This window comes from Limulus polyphemus, unplaced genomic scaffold (genome assembly GCF_000517525.1).
Source record: "Limulus polyphemus unplaced genomic scaffold, Limulus_polyphemus-2.1.2 Scaffold693, whole genome shotgun sequence".
Classification (NCBI taxonomy): Eukaryota; Metazoa; Arthropoda; class Merostomata; order Xiphosura; family Limulidae; genus Limulus; species Limulus polyphemus.
This window is the reverse complement of record NW_013666303.1, coordinates 153,978-169,094: the sequence shown is the minus strand read 5'-3', so window position 1 is coordinate 169,094 and position 15,117 is coordinate 153,978. Positions and strand designations below refer to the sequence as shown.

Here is a 15,117-nt window from a genome sequence, read left to right as displayed (position 1 = left end):
TTTCTTTCGATTGATTTATTTGACCGTGACCAAGGCCTCATAGATTAATCCTCTTTAAAAGAATTTCAGTTTAAGGGTAGGCTGGTAGAGATCCTGATGAGTAATAAGCGAGTATAATAAGGTATAAGCGAGCCCCACGCTTGGTATTGCTGGAGCACAAAAATCTAGCTACTAAAAAGGAAAAAAAAAAAAAAGGTCTCGTAGATTAATTTACTCTAATCCTGCCTAAACTGTCATTGAGGATTCCCTCTTGTTTTCTCTACAGTCTTATAAATAAATGTTTAGATGTATTTTTGTTATTAAAAACAAAGGAGTTATAGCATCATGAAGAGTTACCCGATGGCTAAACTATCAACTATTTTCTTTTTCTAAACAATAATTGACTTTTCTATTTCCAGGTGGATCAGCGGTAAGCTTCAATACTTATAACACTAAAATTAGGGGCTCGATCGCCGCGCTGAACACAACTCGGATAGCCTTTGTGTAGCTTTGCACCAAATGAAAACGTTTTGTGTGTGTGTTCTGATTTGACATTATAAGTATCTGCATATATCACTGCTGTTCATTGCGTTAGTACGATACTTTCAAAGACCAATCAAAACCTTTGGTTTAATAGTCTAATACATAATTTAAAACTTAGAATTTCAGAATTTTGTCATTATCTTGTCATTTTTGTCATTTGTGGTGTGAAGATATAGCAAAACTGTAACATTTTCCAAGAGTTCTCGTTCAAAACTCGATAAATCCGACCTTATTTATATGCTAATTCACCTCCAGGTATTAGGGATAGTTGTATTGTATCCGTTATCAGTATGAGAATGTGAGCATTTTACGATTGTCACTTAAAGCAGAGATATTTCCGGCTTCTTGAGATATACTTTGTGATTGATCAGCTATCGAGAGAATGTGAATTTTGACAGCTGTTTTGGAGCTTTCAGAAATTCGTTTCTGCTTTGAAAGAGCTAAGACGTGCCGGTGAAGTGCCGTCGTATTCTTTGTTAGAAATGCAAAACAACTGTCGAACTTATGTTTCTTCTTTTAACTTAAGTTAATAAATAGTTTGAATCCAGTTCAGGCCAGCACAGTTCTATTTAATTTCTCTTTCGAACATAGCATGTTATTTTCATTTAATTACGAGGTTTGTTTATATAATTGATTTTGTCTGCATTAACATGGACCACAGTCATCTAACTTTTAGTTACACCTTCGTCAATAAGGAGAGTGTTTTATCTGTTCTTCATCTAGAGTTCTTTCTTTTTCATTTATACCCGAATCACTACGCTTGTCCCTCCACATATTAAGTCCTCGAATCCATACTGATTACGATAATCAAGTGGTCCTATGCTGCTTCTATTCCGATTCTGGGAATACCACATGATTACTAGATTTTTATCAGTTGAAAATCATTCGAATTTATGATTTTTATTCATAGAATGTATAAGGGTTTAGTAATTTATTCTTTTTTTTTACGGCTGCTAGCATAAATAGGTCTTACAATTTCGTTCATAGTTAGTTTAGGTAATTTGCTTTTAGGAAGCATCTTGCATAGTAATATTTCATTCCGAACGACTTACAATGTTAGGCTTAGTGTCTCGTTAATTTTCCACTCGTTAACCTTCAAACTACTGACTTGTTATAACTTCACAACCAATACGATCCGTAGATTGCATCATATTGAGTATTTTTATGTTTCTGCCTGTTGCACCATTCAGCATAAAGTACTGATCCTAAAAATGGGGTGAAACCAGCCATATTTATACAAAATACAAAATAGACTCTTGCAGGATTATTGGTTTTAACTGCAATATTAACGGTTTTTTGTTTACACTTTTTATATAAATCATATATTATTAACCAGCAAAAATAACTTAGACCATAAATAGTTTAATTTTTTTAAGCCGTGTACCCCATATATAATTGTAGAGTTAAAAAGTTTTAAAGCAATAATTAACTTGCAAACTTAGACATAGAGGGCGATAGTTTTCGAAATGTTGGTTTCCTATCGACCATATTGTCAGTTTATCTAATCGGCAACACAGTTAACAGTTCGTAATAATTTTAGCGATTCAACAAGATTTAATGCCATGAAAACAATACGAAATCAACAATGAATAAATAGAAAAAGTTTTATGTATTTGAAGCTATATATATTGTAGAATGTCTGAATGAAAACATCGTTGTATTTGTGGCTTTTAGGAACTATTTTCTATGTTTGCGAAATCCCTCACACAGTCTTGAGTAATCCTCTATTCATAATCAGTTTTACGAGTTCTTGTTGTAGTCTTCCGCGTTCTCTACCTTGGCCATTATCGGTGAGTGTAGATGAAGGTGAAGAAAGACCGGAGGTAAGAAAGTCTTGTAGTTAAGGGTTATCAATCTTTTCAGGATTGAGCAACCTTTTCGTTAGTTTTAAATAATATGAAAACTTGCCACTGTTGTTAGTACTCACATTATTCAGGTCTCTTTTTCCATTGTTTGAGTGTCGAGAACTTACACACACATATATATATATAACATATCGAAAAATCAATAGTCTAAACTTATATATACATGTATCACACATAAATAGTAAAATGCACAAGTTGAAAAGGAGAAGCCTGTCTATTAAATCTTTAGCCAGGTCTTGTACCAGCTTTATTTAGATAACAGTGTATTTAACTTTTCTTTTACTGTAATGGTAACGAGTAATTCAGATAGGACGTTAATTAAGAGACGTGACGTGTTTGTATACTTTTAGGACAGAGACTTACAAATTAACAGAATATGTAAAGATATGTGTAATAATAATAGATTTTGTGCACTAATAACAACGTTAATGTTCTATGGGAAGTTAAACAACGGTTGTTAAAGTTGTTTTTTGGAAAAGTTGAAGATAAGGCTATTTATATATAACTCTATATTTAAACCTCATTATAAGGAAAAGATGATAAAACGCCAATTCAAGAATTGTAATCCAAACATATTAAAAAGACAATTTATCTATTTTTTTTTGTTATTGATTTCATAATATAAGGACATGTCATGAAAAAAAATAATCCAACATTTCCTTTTACTGTGAAATAAACAGAAAACTTTCAAAAAAGCTCATGTTTATATATATTTGTGACTATGAATATCTTGCGGCCATTCAAATTCAAATTTGTCTTTACGTACTTCGTAAATCCTTTTATGTTTTCTTTCAGGTTAAGAGAAACTTATTTAACTTTAAAGAAGTGTATTTAGTTCAATAGAACACTATTAAACTCATTATTAAATTTCCTAATTAACAGTATTTTTATATGGTACGTTAAAGTGATTTGAAATCAACATATTAACTTGTGATTAATTTAATTGATCGAGCTTTATAGATATAATGAATATGAATATACAAACAAGTCAAACTATGTTGTATCCATCCTTCATTTTTTTATAGCTAAATCTGAAATTAGTGTTATTTTCATAAACTCACTCATTTAAAAACGAAACCAATGTACTTATCTATTTGTTGTTATCATAGTTTTACAAAGTATCCATGTGTGATATTAATATTACAAAAACCGCGGCTTTTGGAATAAAATTCTCACTTGAATGGTGAATCACATATACACTCTCAATCACTTTCTTTTTCCCCCCGCATTTTCTTTAAGTCTACCACATACTGAAGTCCCAATCCGCGGTACTATTCTGCATAATACATGTTTTTACCTTTGAATTGAATGAAGCTCAGTCGTGGTAAACACTTTTTGACAGTAAGTATAAGAAGATTAACGGATCTTTTATGAATTGTCCTATAATTTGTATGTGTATGTATGTATATATAGGTGTTTGAACCCAACTGACGGAAGAGAAATATTATTATTTTTACATAAATAAATGGCATATTAATAGCAAAAATATATCTTCATGTTTACAATTAACTGTTTACTCTGCATTTAGGATAATTTGACTTTTATATAGTGAATTCGGAAGTAAATGCGTACCACTAATCAACACTGAAGACGAGCTATTAGTATGTTTAATAAATGAAAGGCATGAATTTTAAGTAGAATGTTTTTTTTCTTATGAGTTTCTTCTGCTTTTTTTATTTGATTTTGAGATAAAGCGTTCAATACTTTCAGTTTTTCATAATATCTGAGTTAGTCCCTGGGCCTATGTTCTGCATAAAGCTCCTGTCCTTAATTAGTGTGAATCCCAAATCATTATCTCAAAACAGATATGAAAAAGTAAAGTCAGTAAGTCGAACACACTGCCTAAACCCACCTTGAAATTATAAAGAAAAAAAAAACAGCCAGTGACCAAACTCAGAATACAATGCATGATTTCTTCTCACTAATCACATTTTAATCACTTAAAAAGAAAGTTCCCCCTATTCCTTGCTTTTTACAACATTATACATTTATTTCTTGTTGATTTGTTGAACAGAAATAGAGGTTAATTATTTAGTATTCACACGGGTTCTATGTGAGTGTACCCCTGTAAATGTCTTTTCCCTACAAGACTTATGTGAAGCCGACTCCTTACAGGACTTCAGGCAGCGAAGCTGAATAGACACTGCTTATATATCGATTTTCCTCGTTTTTACTGTCAGACCACACAGCTGTGCAAAATCAATGGTGCGGCAAAATGAGAAGGGGGTCATGAATTTTCCTCTTCATTAGGCGGAATAAAACTACCTTCTTATTGGCAGTTACATACTGGATAATAAGCATTTTTTTATACACTTATTTATCTTTTAACTGTACTTTTAATGATTTATCTGTTGAAATTAAGATTAAATAGAAAGTAAGTAATCAATCCTTTTATGAACATGAGATGTACATATATTTTTAGAACAATAATATTTTGTTTAATATGTCGTTAATGGCCTCTGCTCTCAACTGCACCCCAGAGTAACTTAAAAGACTACAACAGAAACAATCCGCTATCTTTTAATTCAGTTTCTATAACCAATGTCATGTTTAATGTAATCTCTAAAAGGGCTATGAACGGACCAGTTTACTACTGGTCTGATAGTTATAAGTACATATTTTCAGTAAATGATAAATTTCAACTTCACGTTTTAGTTAATATCAACGACAAACGACCGATTAATGCGAACTGTTTGGATTCCAGTTCGACAGTCTTCCAAGTACTGAATTCGTCTAAAACACTACTCCACTACTCGGTTCATCAAGGAAGGTTAGTTTATCAAAAAATTAGTAATTTATAGCAAAGAAGTATGTATGTATATATATATGTACACACACATATTATTTTACACAAACACACATATATATATATATATGTATATTTATATTACAAAACTATACATAGTCTTCTAGTTTGCTGTTGTGAGATATATCTATTTCCATACTGCAGTATGATCTCTTAGTGATCTAGCTTTAGTAACTTTTGTATAGGAAATTCCTGCAGAAATGAAGATATGGGTTTCTTGTATACCATAAATGCGTTCGAAATTATTACTTCTAATGGTTGGAGACGGCTTGAATGGGTAATAAAGAAAAACTTTAATGTGAGTTTAACATAACAGCAAATGTACAACGTTTCGACAAGGTTTCGTACCTGATGATGACAAAATCTGTGCTTAAAAGTTGGCTATGAATAATGAATAATTACCGTCCTCCCACGGGATTCTTTTGAAAACTCGAGCTAGAAACCGCTAATCTAGTTTGCTTGGCTTAACCAATACTTATGTATCTGCTCAAGCTTTCACCCTATAGTTTTGCTGCTCTAAATTAGCCGACTTTAATCCAAATGACAAAAGACTGAAAACTGTCCATCTTTACTCTTAGGTGAAGCTGTAGTAAAACTTTTAGACCGATAACTCACATGACTTTTTGCGTAGGCGTACGCAAATATTTTGGTAAAAATTGAGCAGTTTTTTGTTGAATAACTATGCACATGTGACGTATATTTAGACCAAATTTAACACTTAATTGTAGGTTATAAATATTTATCACTGTACCATATACAAAAAAATCATTGAAAGTTAATTATATTTTTCATCAAATAACATTTCGGTACTTTCGGTGCGTGGAAAACAAAAATAAGCAAAAATTCAATCAAAATTGGAGATTTTATATTTCGTAAATTTCTTAATGGATTGCCCTGAAATTTGGTATGTGAAGTAAGGATCCAGTAGAGCCCTGAAAATATGCAATAGTTTGAATTACCACAGTCCAAGCTACAGAAAGTGAAAAATTGCTAAACTATAACTCCTGTTAATAATACGCAGTGTGTCCTGTATGTTATTTTGGCCGCACGACACACCACCGTGGGTCTTGATTAAAAAATAAATAAATAAAATCGAAACTTAGAAGATGTCTCCACGAATTAGGATATTCTATGAGTGGTAAACTCTGCGTACCATAAAATATTGCGTATGATTTCATTCTTAAATTAATATATCATAAAAAATAACAATAACACTTTAAATACATATATTAGTATCAATATTTTGCAACTTTTAATTTAAGGTACCTTAACTTGTATTGAATAATAATGCTCATATTACGACGAATTAAAGACTAAATTTTCGAATACTAAATACTGTCATTAGTTCAACTAAAATTAATTATATTGAATTTATGGACAAGGCTTAGCAGGCGCCATTGCAAGCGTGTCTGTCTATTGCATTTACAATATTTTGAGACGTTAGCATTGTATAAAATCAGTATCGGTAACATGTGTTTATGTGTGTCATGATATAAAAGACTGTTTGGTTTAAATATTAGTGGTTAATTTATATTTGTGAGTGAATATTTTATCATTTTTAAGTTTTGTTATAATAAGAGTTAAAAGCAGACAATTATAGAAGGTTTTGTTAATGCCTAATTGGTGTCGAGAATATAGAAAGTGACCATACGACTATGTACTAAAGATATAAATAACGTGAGACTAGCGGGAAGCAGCAGACAGACAGTATTAGACAGATAAAAGCTAAGAGAATATAGTTGGTGTGAAGTTAAGTGATGTAAAAGTGATAGGCTTAACAACTGACATAGGCATAATGTTATATATATTAGAGTGAAATTAACAGTGGAAAAGGAAATAAGAAAAAATAATTTTATTCCGTGAAAGTGTAATTCTAAAGTAACTGAATCAGCCTGAATGCACTTTGACAAAAGGAACATAGGATATTCAGAAGAAAGAAGACCACAATCATAAGTGAATCATACCAGAATAATATTGCGATAGTATTAGATTAAATAGTTCGGCTTTTCAACTGAGATTCTAAAGTAATTGAACAGGCCTAAGTGGACTTTTGACAAGAAGAGGAGAATTATACATATACTGATATAACGTTTACGATATGCTTATATTCTCTATAGTGTGAATACTGTATTGTACACACGTTTAACCTGTTCTGAATATATATATTATTTGAAAACAAGTAAAAAGTGTGCTGTTTATTAATTGTTGAATTTATTGCTAAAAAGTCACAGACACCTACTGTAGAAGAATCCTAAGCCTAACAACAACATAGTATATGTTTATACTACTAAGAAATATAAGTAAAAGCCATTATTTCGACAATTGGCAAAAAAAGAAAATAAACCAGAACTCATATACATACATAATATTATTTTTTTTAAAATTTGACAGTGTGACGACTCAAAATAAGCTATGCTGTAGTTAATTTGTGCTATATTTACTAGTCAACAAATGAACAATACGGAAACAAAGATAACATTCTTGCGAGATTTTGAACTCCTCAGCACTTGAATACGTTCGAAAAGAAAAAAAAACTTATGTCTTGTGCAAATAAAATAGTATTAAGTGACTAATATCATCACAGTGCTTAGAGATATGGTAGTTTCATTAAAAGTTTTTTATTCTGCCCCAAACTATCAAATGGGTATATTTTTATTGAGCTACTCCGTACTGTGAATGATAACGCATACAAAGGACCAATATTTGTTAAGCTTCAAGAAATATTTTTTAATTGTTCTTTGTAGTTGTCGTGTATTGTTTTGATATATGTGTATATTTGTTGATCAACTCGTCTGAAACTAGTGAAATAAGTGTATGCAATGAAAATGTGAAGTATATGTTCAAAATGGAGAGCTTGACCAGTTTCATAAACAATAAACATCATTGTAAGGTTTGATCCAATATGCCTTCAGGTGACTTATGCCTTATCAAACTGTTGTATATGGAGACTATTTTATGCTGAAATAAACAAAATATTAATAAATGAAGGAATAATTAAATAAATATTGGTAGAAATAAGGAAAAAAATATTCATATATTCACGTATTGCTACCTTAAGTAATTCACTTGCTTATGTCTACATTTCTCGTTTGCTTTTTTATATTTTGATTCTTTAAAGACTATTGTGTCAAACAATGCTAGTGGGCACTTTCATTTCCATTATGTCTTAATCCATCACGGATTGGTAATAAACTGGTACTGAATGAAAGAATATGACAGCTTAAAAATGGCAATTTCGTGAAAACGTTGTGTTTATTTTAACCAACAAGAAAATGTGAGAGTGCACTCTTTATTTATAGCTTGGAATGGCGCTTTAATCTTATATCATAAATTTGCCGAATACGTCGTCCTACAAAGAACGTCTGAATATTGTAGTGTAGGGCTACGATGGGGCTGTGTTAGTTTCAATTTTACTACAACCAATAATATCGATTAAATAGTGGCATGAAAGTGAACGTGTAGGCTAACTTCGTATTTGCCATTTGTTGTTTATTTAATAAACTGTCTGTTGTTTGTAATTTTGGCATAAAATATTTTCCATAATTGTAGACTATGTTCTTTTTTTAACTTAGACGATTGTATTGTTTTGGCTAGAGAGAGAGAGTTTTTGATGTTACATGGTAAGTGCATGTCTTAATGGTTAATGGACATAAAGCTCCAACAAAGAAAGTGGACGTAAAGCTCCAGCAAGTCATGCTGCATCCTTATGATTGGAAGTTTCTCTATATAACATAAAGTATGGGTAATTTCCATTGAAGAAGGGGGCATATTGTGCATAGACTTCATGTGGAAACATAGATATAATGTTAGGATAGCTCTGAACAGTTTTACACTCTATGATCAGCAAATATATTGGCATTACATGACAATTACAACACTAGAGGTTGAATTCTCAGTGACAACAAGGATAGAAGCAAAAGATAACGATGACAACCAACCTAAAGTGCAATAGAGGAGAATCCAAAAAGAAAGGTTGTCCAGACCAAAGGGCACCAATCGTGATTATCTTTGGAAGCATGCCATTAGGAATGTGGTCAAATTATTAGCTTTGAAGAAGACTTTGCCAAATGTAAATATATCTGATGAAGAGCCCGAAAATCCTGTCGAGACCATTTTCAGAGTATCACCAAGTATCAAGACACCAGTGGATTCTCTCGACCGTCTATCTGAAGACAACTTTCCCAGTGACCAAACAAGTGTTAATAAAGGTCAATAGGTCATACTTTCTTTGTATCATCAGCCACTGAAAATAAAAATTCCAAAACGATTTAATGTCTAGAAAGGTTAGGATAGTAAATAAGTAAAGATAGAATATTTTTTTAATGAAAATGTTGATTGTACTTTCTCAATTAACGATTGCAATACCTTTATGAATATTGATTTTTTAATTGTTCCTTTATTCTCAACAATGAAAGTTTATCTTTAATGTACCATTATTTCCTTTGAGTATTGAATGTTCACAGGACTTAAATATCAAGGGAGGGAGCAGTGTTGTACGCTGAGAGGTCTTATAACTTAGACGATGACATTATTTTGACTAGAGGGACTATTTAACGTCACATGATGAATATTACATGATTGTTGTTATTTGTTATTAAGCACAAAGATACACAAAGGGCTATCTGTGCTCTGCTCAACACGGGTATAGAAACCAGGTTTCTAGCGGTATAAGTCCGCAGACATACTGCTGTGCCACTGGAGGACATATTACATGATAGTGGCGTTGTGGTATATTTCTTCGCTGTATTTTACAAAGCTAGAGCCATAAACCAAAGCGTAAACATGTGTAAAGTCTATGTAAGATATATGATTCGCTAATGTACTTCATAACTTTATAAGCAATTTTATTTTGAGCGTCAGGTTTCATTTCTGTGCGATGCACAATTCAACACTTTTAGTACAAGTTAGTTTCTCGTCAAACATATCGCGTTAGGGTGTATATAGGTATAGTCACTTTTTTGAATACTTATGCTGAAATCCTTCAAAGTATATTGGCAGAAAAATATTTACTAAAAGTTTTATGATCAGCCTTTGACTGAACTCCTTATTTCTGTGACATGTATGTTTAATAAAATATTGCAGCTTATAAACAGTAATCTCTAACCTACTTACCAGAACTTATTTTTGCTGTGTTTTCTTGGAAACCTGGTTAATGACAAATGAGTGTATTTTATCTCCAATATGCGCTACTCCCGCTTGATTGTTTGTTTGTAATTAAGCACAAAGCTACACAATGAGCTATCTGCCCACCACTGGTATCGAAACCCGGATTCTAGCGTTGTAACTCCGCAGACATACCGCTGTGCCACTGGGGGGCACTCCCGCTTTACTGTGAAATTTGCAAACATACTGAAGACTTCTGACAATCGAAGTCAATAACCGGTAAATAGAAGTGACTATAGAAAAGTGGTAATCACAAATTCGATTGACAAAAAATAAAAGTGATCCTTACTTTGGAGTCGTGGGTGCATTATAAGAGTGACGGTCAGATCCCACTATTCGGCTCAAAAATAATAGACCACGAGTTGACGATGGGTGGTATTGTTAGTTGCCTTTCATCTAGTCTATTACTTAAAGATTAGGAACGGCCAGAGAAGATAGCTTTCGTGTAGCGTTGTGTGAAGTTCAAGAAGAATTTATGTTGTTTATTTTAGTTTTTGTTATATATCAAAATTTGTTATTGGTCCAAACTTTTAATAAGATTAGCCATTTCTTTGTATGTAGCCAAAGCGAGTTGATAAAATATCTTATTACGAAAAAAACGCTCCTATGTTATTGTTGTTCGTTTGAAAACGCAAAGAATAATTCAGTGCAGACTATACCAATATGTGAAAAAATAACAGCAAACAACAACAACAAAAAACAAGCAGAATTGTTAAAAACTAAATGCAGTTGTGTAACTTAAACATTATACAAAAACTTTTGAATGAAGTCATATGTAAAACAGATGCGCCAAATCTACTATTAAGGAAAATTCTCTAAGTTGGAAAACGGTTAAATTATATTTCAGAAAGAAATAAAATAATCAAGAATTGAGAATCATTTTTAAATAAATGAGGGCATTACAAATATTATAAGAATGAACCTCCTGCTGAATGTTTACAAGCAAAATGTTAAGTTATGAAAAAAAAAACAGTCGTATTATTATTCGATGACGAGGAACCCACTTTGAGACTAATAATGTTTGGAGACGGCTTGAATGGGTAAGGAAGAAAAACTTTAATATAAATTTAACATAACAGCAAATGTACAACGTTTCGACAAGGTTTTGTCATCATCAGATATTATTATTATTTAGTTGGGTAATTACAACAGCTGTCTAAATTTGATACAAATTTCTATAAAATAAAAATTTATAGGGCAAGTCCCAAAGGATGTCGTTGAAAGAAAAATATTCTAACAAAAGATATCATAACGATCTATAAGACAAATGATTGAACTCAAGACAATTGATGATAGGTGATCCCTTAACAGTTCCAGTGCTAATTTGGTGTTATCCATAACTGCGGTGAGGGTTTCAAAAATTATGTTAACCGTATAAGTAGAATGCTTTTTCATAGATATTGAGTTCACTTCTACGGCCCGGCATAGCTAGGTGGTTAGGGCGCTTGACTCGCAATCTGAGGGTCGCAGGTTTGAATCCCTGTCTCACCAAACATGATCGCCCTTTCAGCCGTGGGGGCGTTATAGTGCGACGGTCAATCCCACTATTCGTTGGTAAAAGAGTAGCCCAAGAGCTGGCGGTGGGTGGTGATGACTAGTTTTACACTGTTAAATTACGGACGGCTAGCGCAGATAGCCCTCGTGTAACTTTGCGCGAAATTCAAAACAAACAAATAAACAAGAGTTCACTTCTAGTGTGTAGATTATCACAATGCAGATTTTATTTTGAGGAAGCTCTACAGACAGTAAGCATTTTAATAGGTTAAGAAATAACAAGTTAGATGACCATCACCATGGCTTTTTTTTTTCGTACACATCCTGTCATTTTAGTTGTTTTTTTATTTATAGGCCTAAGATGGCATAAGATTTGTTTTTGGAAACAAGTTTTATGTACGTGAAGCAATGATGTTCTTATTATAGTATCATTTTTGGCACGTTACGTAAAATTTATTATGTTAATATAAAATTTGAAATTAACTAAACATTCATATATAATTATTGTTATTCCTACTATTGTTCAATCTACGCGAAATATTTTGTCTGAACCGCAGAGTTTATCCAGCATGATGGAATTCACTTGTTGCATTTAATTGTTGTTAAACTATGCTGAACTATGCTCTTAATTGATAATAAGCATTTTATATATATATTTTTTGCCTAACCAATTCTACCATTTTGACAGTTTGAACTATGTTATAAAATACCTCTTTACTCATGTATGTGTGTTAGTTACAGAATTGTTTGTCAACTTTTGACCACAAAATTAGACCTATCAAAAAGAACAATATGTCACCACGTTAACCGCCTCGCAGGTTTCATTACGACTCAACTGAGCTGAAACATTGAATTTGCCTTGTTCTTGCGCTTCCAGTCAAGATGTTGTGCCTAATTAAAGCATACCTTTGTTGCTAGATTACTTTTTTACAAGATTGGCAATAATGCTGGCTGCTTTGGAAACGTTTTTTCTCAAAAGAAACATAACAAGACAAAATTAAAGTTGTTAAGTTTTGTCTGTTGATCATGGCATTGCTTATTTATTTATTTCATATTACTTTTGTTCAACTTTTGTGGCTGGATTTAAATTAATCAATTTTTATCAAGATGCGTAAAGATCGAATGATAGTTACGAAGACAGTTAAGAAAAACTTTGTATTATTATTTGCTCTATGAACCTCACCACTACCTCTTTATAAATTACAGCTATCAACTAACAATACTGGAGTGGATGTGAGGGAAATCTGGTCTTGTCACAGAACCTGTTCCAAAAAAAAAAAAGACCAAACACAGAACTTGTTCCAAAACGAATGACAATCATTGAATATTTTGATTGAGAAAATGAGATGACATTTTATGTTCAGCTATAACGTCTATTTAATTTTCTCTGAGAAAGGTTTAATTTCCATTTGTGCGAGTTTCTAAAAAAATGGTAGAGATGAAGAGCCTACAGGAAGAAGAAGAACAAACACCCAATCAGATGGAGCTACAAACAAATATGCGAAACAGACAACCTGTAAGAGAGGAAGGTAATTCCCAAAGACAGTTTTCCTCCAAGCGAGATATAATTGATAATCTGTGCACGAATGTCAACCAAGATTTACTGGTTTCCAAAACTTTTTATTTCTTTTTCTTCTCAGCCTTTGGATCTTTATTCCCACTTTTGGCGGTTTACTTTAAACAAATGGGAATGAGCGCAATACAGAGTGGTCTTCTTATAGGATTACGACCTTTTATCGAATTTCTCAGCGCTCCATTGTGGGGAGGATTGGCTGATCGATTTAGAAAAGGAAAAATAATGCTCTTATTTTCATTGTTCTGTTGGATTGTCTTTACATTAGCTTTAAATTTCATCTATCCTCCTCCATCTTCTTGTGTCATCTACAACGACACGCATCACCTGCTCTACGCTCCTCGCACACATCTTGAAAAACGCAGTGTTTACAAGAGCGAAATGATTGAAATAAGCAATCTTTCAGATCTGGCTTTCAACATATCCGAAGAAGAGGTTTGGTCAGTCTCAAATTATGATGGAGAGAAACCTTATAAGCAGCAAATTTTATGGAGAAATAGAAGAGCAACTTACAAGGAAGAGAGACACAAACCACCTCCAAATGTCATAGTAGGACTTTCACCTAATGACGTGCAGTACACTCTGAACTATAACCGCAAGGAACACGAAAATTATATTTCTCCTTTGAATAGCTCAATAGTTTACAGATACGAAGATGTCCAGGAAGTATTTTTTCTTTTATTGCTTCTTGTTATTTTGGGAGAGTTTTTCAGTGCTCCAGCAATCACTCTAGCTGACACAGCTACGCTTACTTATCTGGAGGATAACACAGATAACTATGGTAAACAGAGAATGTTTGGTTCCTTAGGCTGGGGGCTGGCTATGTTTTTTGTTGGCGTCGCTTTGGATCATTCCACATCCTTTGTGAATCACCCATGTGGACCTCATTACCGGGAAAGAAATTATACAATTTGTTTTGCCACGTTTTCTGTTTTAATGGGCTGTGCTTTTATTGCTGCTACCCAATTCCGATTTGACTACGAAGCTATAGAGGATACGATCCCTATGAAACCGGTGGAAAATGAACCGGAACGTAAAGGAGCCACCATGACGATAGGTACCCTGGTAATTGAGCAAGATATTCGACCGGAGCCATCAAAAGAACCAGAGGCAACTGAAGTAAGTGCTTGAGATTATCGAAATAATATTTATTTATGACAAATTTCACAGTTTAACATTGTAAACAGTGTTTTCATAATTTAAGATTGTTTGGATCAGACATAAAATTCAGTATTTTGTCTGTTACGTATTAGAATTTCAAATGGTCTGAAATTGAGTTAATTGATAATTTAAATTTAGTAGTTAAATTGTACTTTAGATTTAGTATTTAAATTAAAGTCGATATATAGTCAGTTTATGATATTTGCCAACAAGATTGATACTCACAGTTTTCCTTTTAACACAAATACGTTTTAATATACACACAACAATACAATTTACAATAACAGTTATTACAAACAATGATTTATAATCAAAAGTTCCACAAACTTACAAGCAATATAAAGTTTTCCTTTTAATCTGGAACTTCTTCGATATCCTATCGAGGGTTTACGATAAGCGAGTTGATTACGAGTTGACGTAGGTATATATCTCTTAAGGGGAAGCTAGCTAGCTTTGTCCTTCGTTATTTATCGGCCACACATTTCGAATATTTCACGATGAAGTTAGGTAATGTTTTCGTAAAAATAGCTAAT

At 32.6% G+C, this 15,117-nt stretch overlaps 1 protein-coding gene across 5 annotated transcripts in view; it reads left to right on the top strand.

The window, feature by feature from the left end:
* Nucleotides 1-2,031: 2,031 nt before the first annotated feature.
* Nucleotides 2,032-15,117, top strand: part of LOC106460012 (major facilitator superfamily domain-containing protein 6-like) — a 37,418-nt gene continuing 24,332 nt past the window's right edge. For 2 of the 5 annotated variants that reach the window (XM_022386605.1, XM_022386602.1), the window contains exons 1-3: nt 2,032-2,345; nt 5,043-5,157; nt 13,057-14,542. In XM_022386605.1, the coding sequence (XP_022242313.1) occupies nt 13,280-14,542 (1,263 nt within the window). In that variant the 5' untranslated portion in view covers nt 2,032-2,345; nt 5,043-5,157; nt 13,057-13,279. Of the gene's footprint in view, nt 2,346-3,692; nt 3,729-5,042; nt 5,158-13,056; nt 14,543-15,117 lie in introns of those variants that run through there. The other 3 variants (XM_022386604.1, XM_022386603.1, XM_013919693.2) reach the window with 3 other exon arrangements.